At 53.6% G+C, this 16,601-nt stretch overlaps 1 protein-coding gene across 1 annotated transcript in view; it reads right to left on the bottom strand.

Annotated features, from left to right (window-relative positions):
* Positions 1-1,868: 1,868 nt before the first annotated feature.
* SNAP47 (synaptosome associated protein 47) overlaps positions 1,869-16,601 on the bottom strand; it is a 38,436-nt gene continuing 23,703 nt past the window's right edge. Inside the window, exon 5 of the mRNA XM_012778598.2 lies at positions 1,869-2,519. Coding sequence (XP_012634052.2) covers positions 2,373-2,519 — 147 coding nt within the window. The 3' untranslated portion in view covers positions 1,869-2,372. The remainder of the gene's footprint in view (positions 2,520-16,601) is intronic.

Below are 16,601 nucleotides of genomic sequence, written 5' to 3'. Positions count from 1 at the left end.
AGGACTGAGGAGCCATAGCTCCCCGTCAGCGTTAGAATGAAGGGCCTCAGCCAAAACAGAAATAGACAAACGGGACTCAAATCAAAGAGCTTCTGCATAGCAAGCAAAAGGAACAGTCAGCTGAGTGAACAATTTGTTGCACGGGAGAAAATGTCTGCAAACCACACATCGAACAGGGGACTGAGGTCCAGGAGCTACACGGAACTCGGCTCAACAACAGAAACAAACCATCCCTTTAAAAAATAGGGAAAAGAAAACAACAAAAACTTTTCAAAAGAAGATAGACAAATTGCCAGCAAGCATATGAAAAAATGCTCAAGTCACTCACCATCAGGGAAATGCAAATTAAAATCACAATGAGATGCCACCTTGTTTCTACCAGAATGGCCATCATCAAAAAGTCCCAACACAACAGATGCTGGCTTGGGTGCAGAGAGAAAGGAATGCTTATACAGTTGGTGGGACTGCAAACTAGTTTCCCTATGGAAAACAATATGGAGATTTCTCAAAGAATTAAAAGTAGACCTACCATTCAATCCAGCAATCCCACTATTGGGTATTTACCCAAAGGAAAAGAAGTCATTTTATCAAAAAGACACCTGCATACAAATGTTTATAGTAGCACAATTCACAATTGCAAAGATGTGGAATCTACCCAAGTGCCCATCAATTCATGAGTGGATTAACAGAATGTGGTGTATGTATACCATAGAGTACTACTTAGCCATAAAAAGGATGAATTAATGCCTTTTGCAGCAATTTGGGAGGAACTGGAGACCATTATCCTAAGTGAAGTAACCTATCTTAGGAATGGAAAAACACTCCCAGGTGTGCTCACCTGTAAGCGGGAGCTCAGCGACAGGTACACACAGTACTGAGAGCAGAGGGGGGCTGGAGAGAAATTACCCAGCGGGCGTGATGCTCATCATTCAGGCAGTGGATCCCGTAAAAACCTTGACTTCACCACTATGCAATCTATGCTGCAACAGAATTACACTCCCTCTCCATAAATTAACACAAATAAAAGGGAAAAATAGGAAAAGAAAATGGAAAAAAAAATAAAGAATAAGGACTCTTCAAGAGACAGCCTGAATCCCCCTTTGGAGGTTGCTAAGTATGAACCAAAAGAGATAGAGAGTAGGAAACAACCCCCCAAATTAAAAAGGGACAACATGAACACCACTCCCGACAGTGACTTTCTGGAATGCTGCCTTTAATGTCTCCTTGGACTGCAGTGTCACCCAGGCTGAGCGTCCCTGTGCAGCTGACCTTGGTGGCTTGAACAACAGCCCCCAATTCACGTGGAGCCTCAGGACGGGCACTTATTTGGAGACGGGGTCTCAGCAGGTATAATCAGTGAATGATCCGGGTTAGGGTGAGCCCTGAGCCTAAGGACAGGCGTCCCTCTGAGAATCGGGGAGATCAGCCATGTGAGGATGAAGCCACATGCCCAGGAATGCCCAGAGCCCTCAGGAGCTGGAAGAGGCTATGCAGGGTCTCCCTGAGGCTTGGAGGGAGCACAGCACAGGACACCTTGACTTGGGAGTTCCTGGTCTCAGACCTAGGGGAACGATCCCTGTTGTAGGTGCCCCAGCTTGTGAGACATCCAGCTCCAGGGCACTGAAGCTGTACACACCAGCTGGGTGGCACTGTGGGCGCCATCCTGGGAGGGCTGCAGAGGGTCACACTCTGCCTGAGGACAGGGCTTCCGAGGCATGGCTGTCCTAGTCTGCAGTGATGGGGCGGGGCCGCTGGCCAGGGCCACCCCAACCTCCCCGTGCAGGACAGCTGTGCACCCCACATCCTCGAGGGCCCCGGGACACACAGAACCACTGGGCGGGGACACTGACATGCATCTTTAAGGAAAGTTCTCAAACTAGCACTTCCCTTTTATTTCTGGATGGAAATAAAGCTGTGGAAGCAAAATCAACACTTTTTCTTTTTTTAAAGTACAGTCATGCTGTTTTGACTTTTGGTTAGAAACAGGGTAATGAGAGAACCCGCGGGACGGGGGGAATGTGGCGGGCAGGCCTGTGCCCTGGAGGCTGAGGGGCCGTCCCGGGGATCCTGCCCCCTGCCCCACTCACAGAACTGCCTCAGACACCTGCCGGGAGAGCCCCAGGACTGACGTCTTCCTCTCACGCTCACAGAGACGGCGGCAGAGGAGGACGCAGCCTCAGCGCTGGGCCAGGCTGCCCACCCCTCGCCGGGCAGGCAGCGCCGAGCTGGCGCGAGGCCCCAGGTCTTAGGCCCCAGGTGAGGCAGACGCTTCCCCTGGGGCGTCACGAGAGCACCGCCTGCCAGGCCTTCATCTTAGGGGCACGTGCGGGGCGGAGACAGGAGCGGGGCAGGCCTGCGGGATGAGGGCAGCGCTACATCAGCCTCCTCATCCGCCGGGTGTGCTTGTCGGTGGTCAGGGTCGCCCGGTCCACGGCCGCGGCCATGCCGTCCAGGGCCTCGTCCTGCCTCTCCAGCTCCGTCTCCGCGTCCAGGGCCAGCCCCTTCATCCTCCTCAGGATCTGCAGGGAAGCGCAAGACCACCGTGAGCTGCCTCTCTGCACTCTCCGCACACCAGCCCGCTGTCCCCGTGCACCGAGGCGGGTGCCAGACAACCGCACCGGCCCTCTGCGTGCGGCCGTTCCGGGCTGTCTGCACCCAGGCACTGGCTGCAGGCGGAGGGGGCAGAACAGGGTTTAGAAAGAGAAGTAAAACGCGTCCCTGGTCTATAGGAGTGAGCTGCTTCACACACAAACGCGCGTGGGGGAGGAACTGCGCAGTGCCGGCGGCGCCGGGCCTGGCGGCTGTGCTGGGCAAGGCAGCAGTGTGTGCTGCCACGGGAATGCCACGCGCCACAGGGCCACGTCCCTGGGGCGCTGCCAGCCAAGGACACGTGCAGCACCACTGCTCTGACCCCGCTGGCCCGTGACCGAATCTCATTGCAGACTGTTGGTTCACCCGCACGCTCACTGAGCCTGGGTTTGTTTAACAACGTGAAATACTCACCTGGCAACCAACAGGAACACATTTTAGAAGGCATTTTACTGGCCCACCACTTGCAGTGAACATGTACCCGTATTTCAGGGAGAGTTCCAGATCACTGGTCAGGTCAGGAGAAAGGACGCACAGGCGCTGACCCACAGGAGGCTCTCTGGGTACTGAGTCCACACAGGCCCGGCCCCCGCGGCAGGGGCAGTGGCGAGTGGAGGGCAGGGCAGTGGGCAGTGGCGAGCGGAGGGCAGGGCAGTGGGCAGTGGCGAGCGGAGGGCGGGGGCAGTGGCGAGCGGAGGGCAGGGCAGTGGGCAGTGGCGAGCGGAGGGCAGGGCAGTGGTGAGCGGAGGGCAGGGCAGTGGGCAGTGGAGAGCGGAGGGCAGGACAGTGGCGAGTGGAGGGCAGGGCAGTGGGCAATGGCAAGCGGAGGGCAGGGCAGTGGCGAGCGGAGGGCAGGGCAGTGGCGAGCGGAGGGCAGGGCAGTGGGCAGTGGCGAGCGGAGGGCAGGGCAGTGGGCAGTGGCGAGCGGAGGGCAGGGCAGTGGGCAGTGGCGAGCGGAGGGCAGGGCAGTGGGCAGTGGCGAGCGGAGGGCAGGGCAGTGGGCAGTGGAGAGCGGAGGGCAGGGCAGTGGGCAGTGGCGAGCGGAGGGCAGGGCAGTGGGCAGTGGAGAGCGGAGGGCAGGGCAGTGGGCAGTGGAGAGCGGAGGGCAGGGCAGTGGCGAGCGGAGGGCAGGGCAGTGGGCAGTGGCGAGCGGAGGGCAGGGCAGTGGCGAGCGGAGGGCAGGGCAGTGGGCAGTGGCGAGCGGAGGGCAGGGCAGTGAGCAGTGGTGAGTGGAGGGCAGGGCCGCGGCCAGCAGAGGGCAGGGGCCCTGAGCACAGCGGGGAGCTGGGTGCCCTGGCCCTTGTGCTACCGTGTGGCAGGCGGGGCAGCAGCCTGGCGGGTGCAGACAGCTCGGGGTTTGGTCACTGGGCTGCCTCCTGCCCCTCCTGGCCCGCGTCCGCCCTGACCGGAAGCCTTGGCGAAGGCTCCTGACGCCGCCTGCGCAACGAGAAACAGGACAAAGGCGGAGGTGGCCAGAAGGGCGGGCAGGGCGGTCAGATCCAACTTCCTCCACGGGAACGCGAGGCTCACATGAGATCACAAATGCGAACAAGCTGTGAAAACCGGAAAGGGCCCTGCCAGGGTGGCCGCGCACAGGGGAGCCCGCGCCGACCGAGCCCACCCCTGTCCTCCGATGGTGGGGGCTGGGGTCACTCCAGGGCGAGGCAGAGCGAGGGAGGCGAGAAGAGCCGCGTCGCTCTTTCCAAACACGCGTCCTTGCGGTGATCTCTGTCATGAGACAGACGCATAAACCCCTGGTTTGAGCCGAGTCTCACCCTCTGGGAGCTGATGGAAACTCCATCAGTTGAGTCATGACTTAGAAAACTGGATGGGGCTCTGGAAAGTACACGGTGGGGTCAGCGGCTGGGGGGCGGTGACCTCATACAGTAGGTCTTTTCCACCTCCCTCTCCCATGAGCTCACATGGCCGGGGCCCAAGCCCTGCCATAATGAGGAAAGAAACCGCGGCTCTCCACTGGCGGCAGGTTCCTCCTCGCCTGCCCCCTGGAAACCACGGCCGCGCAGGTCCCGTGAGGAGGCCGCCCCGGTGTCGCCGGGTGGGGACACGGATCTGTGCCCAGTCTCTTCTCTGAGCCCCTGTCCTTGTCAAGTGCATTAAAATGTGATTTAAGTTTGTTTTAAACTGAAATGTCCTTCAGGACCACAGCTGGGGAGAAGGGCTTTTTGTGACGGCCCCGAGGGAAGCCCAGGTGGCCGCCAGAACCCTTGACACGAACGCTCCCCACCAGCCACGCACGAGCCCTGCCGCCTCCACGGCCACTTGCTTTCATTCTGATGATAACGGTGCATGTGGAAAATCAGAAACCAGGGAAAAAACAAAAGCTGCCCACAGTCCTGATCACTGCTGGTCAGACCACGCCGCCAGTGCCACTGTGGCGCACTCCATCCGTCTCTCCCCGTCCCCCATCCTCCCAGGAAACACGCACACGCACAATTCTGTTTTTTGTTTTTTCATCCCCCCGCTGTTCTAAATAAAAGGTAGGAGTTTGGAGACCTGTGCAAGGCACCCGGCATTGCTCCAAGAGCGCTGTCGCTTTATCTCAGCGGAGCCTCAAACTCATTCTGCGTCTCACACGGGGTGAGACGCGCCCCCAGCCCACCCTGGCTGGCCGCCCACGGCGGGGAGCGCAGTGGGCACTGCTGGGACACACCCCACTCAGGTCACCTCCCAGCACCCTGCCAGAAACCGCACGTCCCCTAAAGGCAGTGGAAAGGCCCTCACACACCCACCGAGGCCGGGCCCAGCCCCTGCGCCGGCTGCACAGACCCGACGACGAGACGGCCACAGAAAGGCAGCCCGGAAGGGCCACTTCACATGGCCTTCATACACCCACATGTTCATACGTAAAAAATGACAGGTAAAGGCTGGGCGCAGTGGCTCACGCCTGTAATCCTAGCACTCTGGGAGGCCGAGGCGGGCGGATTGCTTGAGGTCAGGAGTTCAAGACCAGCCTGAGCAAGAGCGAGACCCCGTCTCTACTATAAAATATAGAAGGAAATTAATTGGCCAACTAATATATATAGAAAAAATTAGCCGGGCATGGTGGCACATGCCTGTAGTCCCAGCTACTCGGGAGGCTGAGGCAGGAGGATTGCTTGAGCCCAGGAGTTTGAGGTTGCTGTCAGCTAGGCTGATGCCACGGCACTCACTCTAGCCTGGGCAACAAAGCGAGACTCTGTCTCAAAAAAAAAAAAAAAGAAAAAAAAAAAAAGACAGGTAAAATTAATTTTAACAAAATATTTTACTTAACCCAATATCCAAAATACTATCATTTTAACATGCAATCAAGATACATGATATTGGTATGTTATATTCTTCTTTCATACACAGTCTTGGCAAGCTGGTGTGAGTCTCACATACAGCACGTCTCGCCTGCACCGGCCACTGTTCGAGGCACCAGGAGCCACCTGGGTCACAACCACAGTGTGGCAGGACACCCATCCACCCCAAGTGTCCTGCACTTCCATCAACCACCCCTCAAAAGGCTGAATGACAGCCGCGTGAGATGATGTGACGGATGTGCTAGTTTCCCTGGTCTGATCACTACACGTTGTATGTATCGAAACATCACTACGTAGCCCATATGTATGTTTCTTTGTCAATTACAAAATGAAATTAATTTTTAAAAAACAGGCTGAATGAACTACCTTTTCCCAGTCCACAATCAAACAGTGGCAAAAGCAAAAATGTCTATATTCTGGGCCTTTGCCCAATAAGCACTGTAATAATATGCACATATAATTAATTGTGCCCAAGACCAGCTGATCTACAAAAGCTGATCTACAAAAGCTGGGGCATTCTATTGTGTACACAGTCGAAATAAAGGCTGGTTCCCACTCAACTTTTTGATTCAGAGAAAGTCTCACCAAGCGGAAGGTCTCAAAAAACAGAACTCATTCCAAACAGCCTGTTGAGACGCTCTGCCTGCCTGCCAAAATTGCACTTGGAATTAATTAATGCTGCGAAGCTACAAGAGAGACCTTTACCACTGTGAGGTCGGCAGACAAAGAAAATTCCTGTGTTAACCTTCAAACTACTAGTGCCTGTGGAATACCGGTCCAGATTCTTTTTCCTTTAAGAAAGGGGCTGAAGTAATTAAATGGCATCGTGTGCATTCCATATAACAGGGACGGAAAGAATGGAGCGCGCGGAGTCTGGCCAAGCCTGAGAACGGTCGCTCCTCCCGGGGCCGGGATGACAGGCCGTCTAGTCATCAGTGCGCTATGCGGCCGGCCCCAGAACATCGTGCGGCCTCTGGGAGCCCGCGCTGGGCTGGGCTCACGCGGGCTCTTCCCAGCCCCCGAGCCGCCTGCCTCCAGCCAGCTCCACCTCCACAGAAATCGCCTGTTTAAAGGGCCTTTGGGTTTTGGGAGAAACTAACTTCTCTACACTTTGAAGGAGTGCCATACACGCACAGGCAAGACGTGTGACAATCCGATGGGAGCACAGCCCAGGAGGGGCATTTTGAGAGAAACCACAGGAGCACGGGGAGCTCTTTCTTGGTGAGACTCAGCGTGGCTGCAGATGCCCAACGGGCGCCGAGCAGCGAGCTCCTGGTCCTCGAGCCGGGAAGGGGGCAGCCAGAGGTGACTCAGGCAGGAAGTGGGAGGCACACTGTGGACGGACAGAGTCAGAGAACTCACGAGGCCGAGGAGGGAAGTGGACGGCCGTGGGCCGCAGGACGGCACATAAGTCCCCTTCCCCAAACACCACCGGCGAGGGGAACTCTGCAGGCTCTGCGGACCCGGGCGCCAGCTGTTCTGGAAGAAGTGTCTTCCACTCTGTACTTGCCACAAGGGCCTCTGTCTCCACAAAGCTCCGGCGGATTCGGGCCCAGCACCACCAATGCCTCTGGGCTGACAGTGACGTCGTCACACCAGGTACACACAGAGCAAACGTGGGGTAGTCCACCATTTTCAGCATTTCCACTTGGTTTATAAAGACAAAAAATAAATTATGGGCAGAGAGCTGCATGGAGCAGCGTGGGCCTCCTCCCCAACAGACGCGTCTAGACACGTGCCATCACGCTGCAGGCTGGGTATGGGGCCCTAAAGTGTCCCCGGCTGTGCATACCCGGCCCAACCACATCCTGGGGGAACCCGCTCTGCAGAACGCAGGGTCTTGACGCTTCCAAACCATCTGTGAGCCGCTGGCTGTTGTCCCCGAACAGCCTGAGAGCAAACCTGTGCCGCGCTGGGCCACGCAGACCAGGATTTGGCCGCTCTGAGCCGGAGTGCTCCGTTAGCTGTAGTGTCTGCCCCGGGCTTGTTATTAAGCTGACTCACCAAGGAACTGTGAATTTTCTTGCAGTGAGAAATTAGCAACCATTTAAGAACAGAGCTGGGATAAATCAAGCTGTCTGCAACTCGAAATAGTTCTCCCAGTCGGGGCCATTAACGTGCTGCAGAGGTAGTTAAGAGGGGAAAGTTGGCTTTCGCTGTGGCCAAAGCCCTGGAGGCCGTAAACAACACTCTCGGCTGCCATCTGTCACACTCGGCACTTGCAGACCACCCCAGGCCTGCATAGCCCCCTCCTGCATTCTTGGGGGCCGTGGGGGTCTGGGCTCCCCACCTTGGGACCCCCCAGGCCTCGCTGTTCCTAGGGGCCTTTGAGATGGGAAAGCTGCCCGGCTCATGCCTTCAGGGGTCCCTCGGCCTCGTGCTGCCTCTGCCAGCCCTATCCGTCACAAACGGCCAAGCTTGCTCAAGACTGGGACACAGAACGGCAGGTGACAGAGGGCGTCCTGGGGGCTGGCCTGGAACGTCCAATGGATCTGATCCAGGCTCCCTGCTATAAGACCACAAGGCAGTTTCCCATGAAGAGGGTCAGTGTATAAGAGAGCAACACGCCCTCACCAAATAAAACGTGTGATTAATTTGAAAGGAGCACCACTGAAGGTGCACATCTCACCTGGATGTGAGACCTCAGCAGGCCCCTCAAAACAGGAAATAAGCTGAAAATGCATTAAAATTTGGTTCTTGGCCAGGAGCAGTGGCTCACACCTGTCATCCCAGCACATCCCAGCACTTTGAGAGGCCGAGGCAGGAGGATCATTTGAGGCCAGGAATTCAAGACCAGCCTGGGTAAGATAGTGAGACTCCCATCTCTACAAAAAGTTAAAAAAATTAGCTGGGTGTTGTGTTGTGCATCTGTAGTCCCAGCTACTCAGGAGGCTGAGGCAGGGGGATCGCCTGAGCCCAGGAGTTCAAGGCTGCTGTGAGCTAGGCTGACACCACTGCACTCCAGCCTGGGTGACAGAGTAAGACCCTATCTCTAAAAAAAAAAAAACTTAAATAACAAACAAACAGAAATAGGAAAAAAAAATTTAAGACGTGGCTCTTCCCAGCTGACAGGAACATAGCCCACAGCACGCCTGACGCTTTGCCTTGTGGGTGCCAGCCTCGTGGCAGGACTGCTCTGCAGAAAGGGGATGGGAACGGGGCCTGGCGGCGGGGGAGTCATGTGACCTGCCACCCACGCACGCGCTTCCAGGACACCACCAGGCCCAGCTTCCTGCCCGCCTGCACTGCTCTCGTCCACTCAACACAGACGGACATGGCTGCACCAAAGACCACACAAAAGCCACCTCCCAGCCTGACTCAAAGCCTGCATGACTCTTGCTGGCTGCTTTCAAAAGTTGTAAAACAGATGTCAATAAAAGACAGAACTCTACGTATAAGATCAATCAGGAAACAGGGGACCGAGCGATGGAGACCCACTGGACCCGAAGACTACGCAGGACGCTCCCTCAGACAGCAGCTGCTTGTCCCTCTGATGCACAGGTACCCCAGGACAGACCCCTCAGTGCTGCACAATGAGCCTCCACAAGCTCAAGACCGAAATAACAGGTGTCTTCTCTGACCACAGTGGAATAAAACCAGAAACATGAAAAACTAGAACATTCACAAATTAAACTACCAAAAGGTCAAGGAGGGGAAACTGGTAAATCCTTTGAGAGGAATAAAAGTGAAAACGCAACATGCTAAAATACAGTCGCCGGGCGCCGAACCACTGGGACACCTGCGGGGATAGGCGCTGGCGGGCGGCTCCGTCCCCGTGTGCCAGCAGCGTCCCCACACGCTCCTGAGTGGTGCAACCGACACCCACCTGAGCGCTGTGCTGCAGCCTCCTGCTTTGGGCTGTGGCGAGTGACGTGTGGACGCTGCAGGCAACCGCGACACAGCTGTCGCAGACGTAAGTACCTGTGTGTCCAGATACATGCAAACACAGAACGGGTGCGGTGCAAATACAGCACGAAAGATAAAAGGGGGGAACCCTGTGCTCATTAGCGTGGAGGGAGCCTGCAGGGCTGGACACCGCCCGGGTCACGTGAATGTGAAGGCCTGGACGTCACCGTTCGCTGCTGCAGACTTCATTCATGACTCTCGATGCTTCGCCTGCACTAAATTTGTTTTAAAAAGTTTTTCTTCAATAATTAATTAATCGTAGCTTACTGTAGCTTTTTTTATCTTATAAACTTTTAAATTTTTTAGAACTTTTGACTCTGTAATAACACTTAGCTTAAAACACAAACACCGTGCAGCTGCCCGAAAATATTTTCTCGTTACATCCTCATTCTATAAGTTTTTTCCTATATTTAAAATTTTATTTTTTAAAAAAACTTTTCAAACTTTTTCACTAAAATCTAAGATGCAAACGCACATTAGCCGAGGCCTGTGCACAGTTAGAGCACCCAGGTGACAGGAGTTTCGTGGGTCTGCCGTAATCCGACAGGGCCACCGTCATACAGGCGGGTTGCTGCGGACAGAAGTGCCGCTGCGTGGCACGTGACCGCGCCAGCAAACCACACCACATGGTGCTGGCCCTGGAGTATGGGGGTTCGGCATGAGAAAGTCCACGTGATCCACCACATCCACAGAACCAAGAGAAAACCACACAATCATCACAACTGACGCAGAAAAAGTAGTGCCAACCCCAACATCCTTTCATGATTGAAAAAAAAAAAACACTCAGAAAACTAGGAGTAGAAAGAACTTCTTCAACGTGACTCAGGGCAATTGTGAAAGATGCACATCTAATGGCATGGCCAGAGAAGACGGAAACCCTCCCTGGAGACGAGGAACGAGAGAAGCAGCCCCCTGTGCCACTGCAAGGCCTGGCCAGAGCCATGAGGCAAGAAAAAGGACCCACATTGCAAAGGAAGCAGCAAAATTTCCTTTGCTTGCAGGGGCCATGGTTGTAATGGAGAAAACCATAGAAAGATTCCACAAAAAACTGCCAGGACTAAAAATCTAATCCAGTAAAGTTGCAGGATATAGGATCAACAAAGAAAAATCAGTTGTGTTTCTCTCTCTCTCTCTTTTTTTTTTTTTGAGATAGAATCTTGCTCTGTTGCCCAGGCTAGAGTGCTGTGGCGTCAGCCTAGCTCACAGCAACCTCAAACTCCTGGGCTCAAGCGACCCTCCTGCCTTAGCCTCCCGAGTAGCTGGGACTACAGACGTGCACCACCCACCATACCCAGCTAACTTTTTCTATTTTTAGTAGAGACCAGGTCTTGCTTTTGCTCAGGCTGGTCTCAAATTCCTGACCTCAAGTGATCCTCTTACCTCTCTGCCTCCCAGAGTGCTGGGATTATAGGCGTGAATCACTGTGCTCAGCCAATCAGTTGTGTTTCTATACAGCAACAATGAAGAATCAGAAAAGGAAGTTAAACAAAATAATTCCACTTATAACAGCATCCAAAAGAATAAGACACATTTATCCTAGGAATAAATTTATCCAAGGAGGTAAAAGACTTGGACACTGAAAACTACAAAACAATGCTGAAAGAAAATAAGGACTGAAAAAATGGAAAGACAGTCTGTGTTCCTGGATCAGGAGACCTAATATTGGCAAAATGGCAGTACTACTGGGTGCAATCCCTATCAAATTCCAACAGCTTTTTAAAATAAAGAAATGGAAAGACTGATTCTCCAATTCACATGGAACTGTAAGGGACCTGGAATAGCCACAAGAATATTAAAAAAGAATGAAGTTGGAGGACTCACACTTCCCAACTTCAGAACTTACTACAAAACTACAGTAATCAAAACAGTGACACTTAACCATAGGACAGAATTTAGAGAGAAACCAGAACACCTACGACTAATGGATTTCCCACAGGGTGTAAAAGATTATGCAATGGGGAAAGAATAGCCTGCGTACCAAATAGCGTCAGGAAACTAGACATCCACATGCAAAAGGATGAAGTCGAACCCTAAGATCACTCCATATAAAAAAATTAACTCAAAATCGATTGACAATTAAACATAACAGCTAAAACTATAAACCCTCCGGAGAAACACACGGGTAAATCTTCATGACCTGGGATGGCTCTGGCAATGGATTCTCAGATATGACACCAAAAGCACAAACAGAAGGAAAAAAACAGATAAGCTGGACTTCATCAGAACTAAAAGCTTTTGTGCAATCTGTCGTATTATAAAGGATTTGACTGGCCTTTGTTCCTGGTTCCTGGGAGGGAGAACATAAGTCTTGCGGATTTCCAAAGTGACAGGAGTATCTCTGCTGTTCGGGAGCCCCCGGGACAGACCATGCCTGATTTACAATAATGCAGTGACCCACTGTGGCGTGCAACCCCCCAGCTCCATGATGGGGCAGCCAGGCCAGGAACACCCGCCCTGTGGTTAGAGGGTGGGGCTCGGGGCATCCTGGCAGATGTCAGCCAGGAGGGGGCGGTGTTGGAGACCACGTTCAGTCATATGACCAATGATTTGATCAATCACAACTGAAACCCCAACAAAATCTCTGGACACTGTGGAGCTTGGGGGGGTGTGACACACCAATCCCACAGGGAAAACGGCACAGGAGCGCCACTGCAGGCCCTCTGAGACCCACTCTGTGTCATTTCACTGTGTACCATTTGTATCCTTTGTATCAAAACTGTAATCTTAAGAAAGGGCTTTCCTGGGGTCTGTGAATCATTCCAGTGCATTATCAAACCTGAGAAGGGCCTGGAAACCCCAGCTTGTGGGCGGTGGGTCGGAAGAGTGAATGGCCTGGGGACTCACTGTAGCTGGCGTCTCGTGCGGGGCAGACTCGCTAAGGCCACAGCCTTTACCTTGTAGGGTCTGTGCCCACTCTGGGCAGCCAGGGCCTGAAGTGAGCTGCAGTAAACCAGCTGGGGTTAGTGTCTGGACAGCATCAAAGGACATTATTAAGAAGGTCAGAGGACAAGCTAAGGAGTGGAGAAGATGTGCAGATCATACCTGCTTGGGGCCTGACATCTAGAAACATAAAGACTCCTTCCACTGAACAACAAAAAGGCCAATGACCTAACTAATAAAAGGGCAAAGGAGGTGAGCAGACATTTTTCCAAAGACGTCACATGACAAGAGGCTCAGCACCACAGGCCACCAGGGAAATGCAAATCGAGGCCACAGTGAGGTATCACCTCACACACCAGGATGGCTGGAATGATGTTAAAACAGGAGACAAGTGGTGGCAAGGAGGGAGAAAAACTGAAACCTTTGAACCTGCCGGTGGAAATGTAAAATGGTGCAGCCGTGTGGGGAGCAGTTGGTGCTTCCTTGAAAAGCTAAGCCACTCGACCTAGCAGCTCCTCTCCTGGGGGTGCAATCACCTCCCCTGACCTACGGTTTCACTTTCTGCAGGCAACCAAAAAGTATTAAATGACACTGAAAACAAATGAAAAATTCCAGAAACAATCTGTAAGTGTTAATTACATACATATTCACTGTTCTGAAATCTCTCCCATCCTGCTGCACCCACCCGGACATCCACAGGGGCACACAGCGCTGCCGCCTGCCCTCCATCGCTTAGTAGCTGTCTCCGTGATGGGATGGACTGTCACGCAATCACAGTTCTTGTGTTTAAGTATAATAATTCTTATTTTACTTATTCATGGCCCCAAAGCACAAGGGTAGTGATGCTGACATATTGTTATAATTGTTTTATTTTATTATTGTTGTTGTTAATTTCTTACTATGCCTGATTTATAAATGATGATTTGCCATAGATATGTATGCACAGGAAAAACTATAATAGTACATATGGGATTTGGTGCTATTCGTGGTTTCAGGCACCCACTGGGGTCTTTGAGCGTGTCCCCTGAAGACAAGGGGGTTCTGCCGTATACCCAGCGAACCGAAGGCAGGACTCAGACGCTTTCCCGTCAATGTGCGCAGTAGCTTACTTGCCATGGTCACAGGTGGAAGCAACCTGTGACAGCAAACAGATGAGTGGACAAACATGACGTGGTCCACCCACATGATGGAATATCATCCAGTTGTAAAAAAGAGGGAGGGCCGGGTGAGGTGGCTCATGCCTGTAATCCCAGCACTCTGGGAGGCCGAGGTGGGAGGACCATGTGAGCTCAGGAGTTTGAGACTAGCCTGAGCAAGAGTGAGACCCCGTCTCTACTAAAAACAGAAAACCAGCTGGGCGTGGTGGCACATGCCTGTAAGTCCCAGCCACTCAGGAGGCTGAGGCAGGAGGACTGCTTGAACCCAGGAGTTTGAGGTTGCTGTGAGCTAGGCTGACGCCATGGCACTCTACTCAGGGCAACAGAGTGAGACTCTGTCTCAAAAATTAAAAAAAGTAAAGTGAATGAATGAATAAACGAATGAATGGAGGGAAATAATGACTCACTTTATGGCATGGATCAGTCTCAAGGACATGCTCAGCAAAATAAGCCAGACAAAAAGGCCCGTGTGATTCCACTCCCATGGGGACTCAGAGTCGCCAGATTCACAGGGACAGAAGACGACTCGGGTGCCAGGGCTGCGGGCAGAAACATGGGGTACGGCTTAGTGGGAACAGCGTCTCTGCCTGGGACGAGGAACATGCTTTGGAAACAGTGGCGATGGTCGCACAACAACCTGAATGCAACTGACGCCACAGAAACGCACGCTTAAAAATGGTTAAAACGGCAAAATCTGTGCTGTATGTATCTCACCACAATAAAAAACAAGTTAATACAGAGAAATTGCACACTGCTATAACATGTGTTACCACCCACAGTCGGGTAGGTGTTCATTAAAGGAATAATCTGCCCCTTGACCTGAAGACCCGACCCTCACTGGGTGACGAGTGGGAGACAGGGACAGCAAACCCTCCGAGTACCAAGCCTCCCTGGGGCAGCTGGTCTCTTCTGGTGGTCTGGGAGCTGCTCTGGGCGGGGCCTGCTTGGACGCCTGGAATCAGCCAAGCGCAGGCCCCCTGGGCCCACAGCTTCCAGGTGGTCTCTGCTCACACCCGTGGGTGTCTGGGACCCCCAGGGCTTTACCCGGCCAGGACCCCCTGCCCCTGTGGCTCCGAGAGCCGTGCCCACAGGTCCACAGCCCAGGGCTGGCTCCACCATCACCATGCCCAGTGCACAGGCGCTCCGGGCGGCCACACGTCGAGTGCGGCTTGCACGACACCCGAGAGGCAGGAAGGGACGGGGGCGGTTGTTACTGAGGCGGGTGGTGCTGACCGCTACCACTGGCCCAGTTGGCCAGCAGAGCAGAGGGGAAAACAGGGATGAGTATTTACAACTGAGGCGTGCCATCTCCCTGGGATTTGTCGTCCAGGCATGGCAGTCGTGTCTGAGTTAGGGATGCCCTGGAGACACGTGCTGAGCCCAGGCCCCACGCCCGGCCCAAGGCCCCACAGGACGCAGCCTCTCGTGCGTGTGTGTGGTGGAAGCTTCGGGGGCACCTTGTCCTTGTTCCTATGGTTTAACATTTAGAAGAGACACAAGATACGATGTCGGAGCACTGATTAACGATAACTCAAAACTAAAGAGACCCTGGAAGGCGTGGACCAACCCAGTGCTGATATCTGGACTCACATCAAAGCCATGAATACAAACAGCATCACGAAACCTCACCAACGCCCAGAGCCAACCTTTCGACTGTGGCCCATAATAATGACTGAATGGAACAGCCTGGAAAGGCTCCAGAGGAAAGCTCAGGATGCTGGGAGAACCTGAATGGAAAAGGGAAAATGTCTGGAATTATCCCAGCCCTCCTTGCCCATGATCTCCAATGATTCCAAACCGCTTACAGGACAAGACCCAAACTCCGCACTTGGCTGGCAGTTCCTGCTAGGCACACGACACATCTAGCCTCCTCCCGCGAAGCCCGCCCCACCGTGCCCTCTGCCACAACCCACCCTGCAACTCCCAGATGAGTGACATGCACACTGGCGCACGCAGCACGGAGCACAGGGCCCGCACTGCTCCTTCTGTGACTCAGGACTGCAGGTGCCCAAGACGCAGGGAGCTCAGTCCCTGCACCTGGACAGCGAGCGTGGGGAAACCAGGGCAGTTATTTCAGGCTGAAGGACACTCCTTGAATATGATTATCTTTTTACTTCTATTTATTTTTTAGAGACAGGGCCTTGCTCTGTCACCCAAGCTGGAATGCAGTGGCCTCATGACAGCGCACTGCAGCCTCACACTCTGGGCTTAAGCAATCTTCCTAACTCAGCCTCCCGAGGAGCTGGGATGACAGGTGCGTGTCACTGCACCCAGCTGAACATGAATATCTTACCTGACAAGGAGAAGATGTGAATGAACTGAGGGAAGTGACAGAGACACCAGGGTGGGGAGCAGGGAAAAGGAGTGCTGCAGACATGAAGTGGGTTCTATAGCTTCTAAGAAAGAACATACAGAAAAGGACGTTAACTTCTTAAGATAGTTTCACAGCAAGCAGAGGACCCAGAATGACTTCCGGAACATTCCAGCTGATTGCCAGAGCAGGTCCATGTAGCATATCCTGCCACTGAGCAAACAGTGGTGGTTTCCCCACAGACGCAGATGTGAAGACAGAAGCACTAAAGTCCTCAGCAGTCCCAGAAGCTGCCTGGCCTCCAAGTCCCTGCCAGGTCTCCCCTGTGAGCCCCACCAGCCACGAGGGCTCCGGCCAGACCCTCCCCACACCAGCCCACCAGCTCTGTTTCCACTGAACTCACTGGCTTTGACTGAAGTGAATGAATCACCAGGTCTTCCTTTTAATGTATGTGCT

This window comes from Microcebus murinus, chromosome 13, assembly GCF_040939455.1.
Source record: "Microcebus murinus isolate Inina chromosome 13, M.murinus_Inina_mat1.0, whole genome shotgun sequence".
NCBI lineage: Eukaryota > Metazoa > Chordata > Mammalia > Primates > Cheirogaleidae > Microcebus > Microcebus murinus.
The sequence above is the reverse complement of the archived record's forward strand: the minus strand, read 5'-3'. Positions and strand labels throughout refer to the sequence as shown.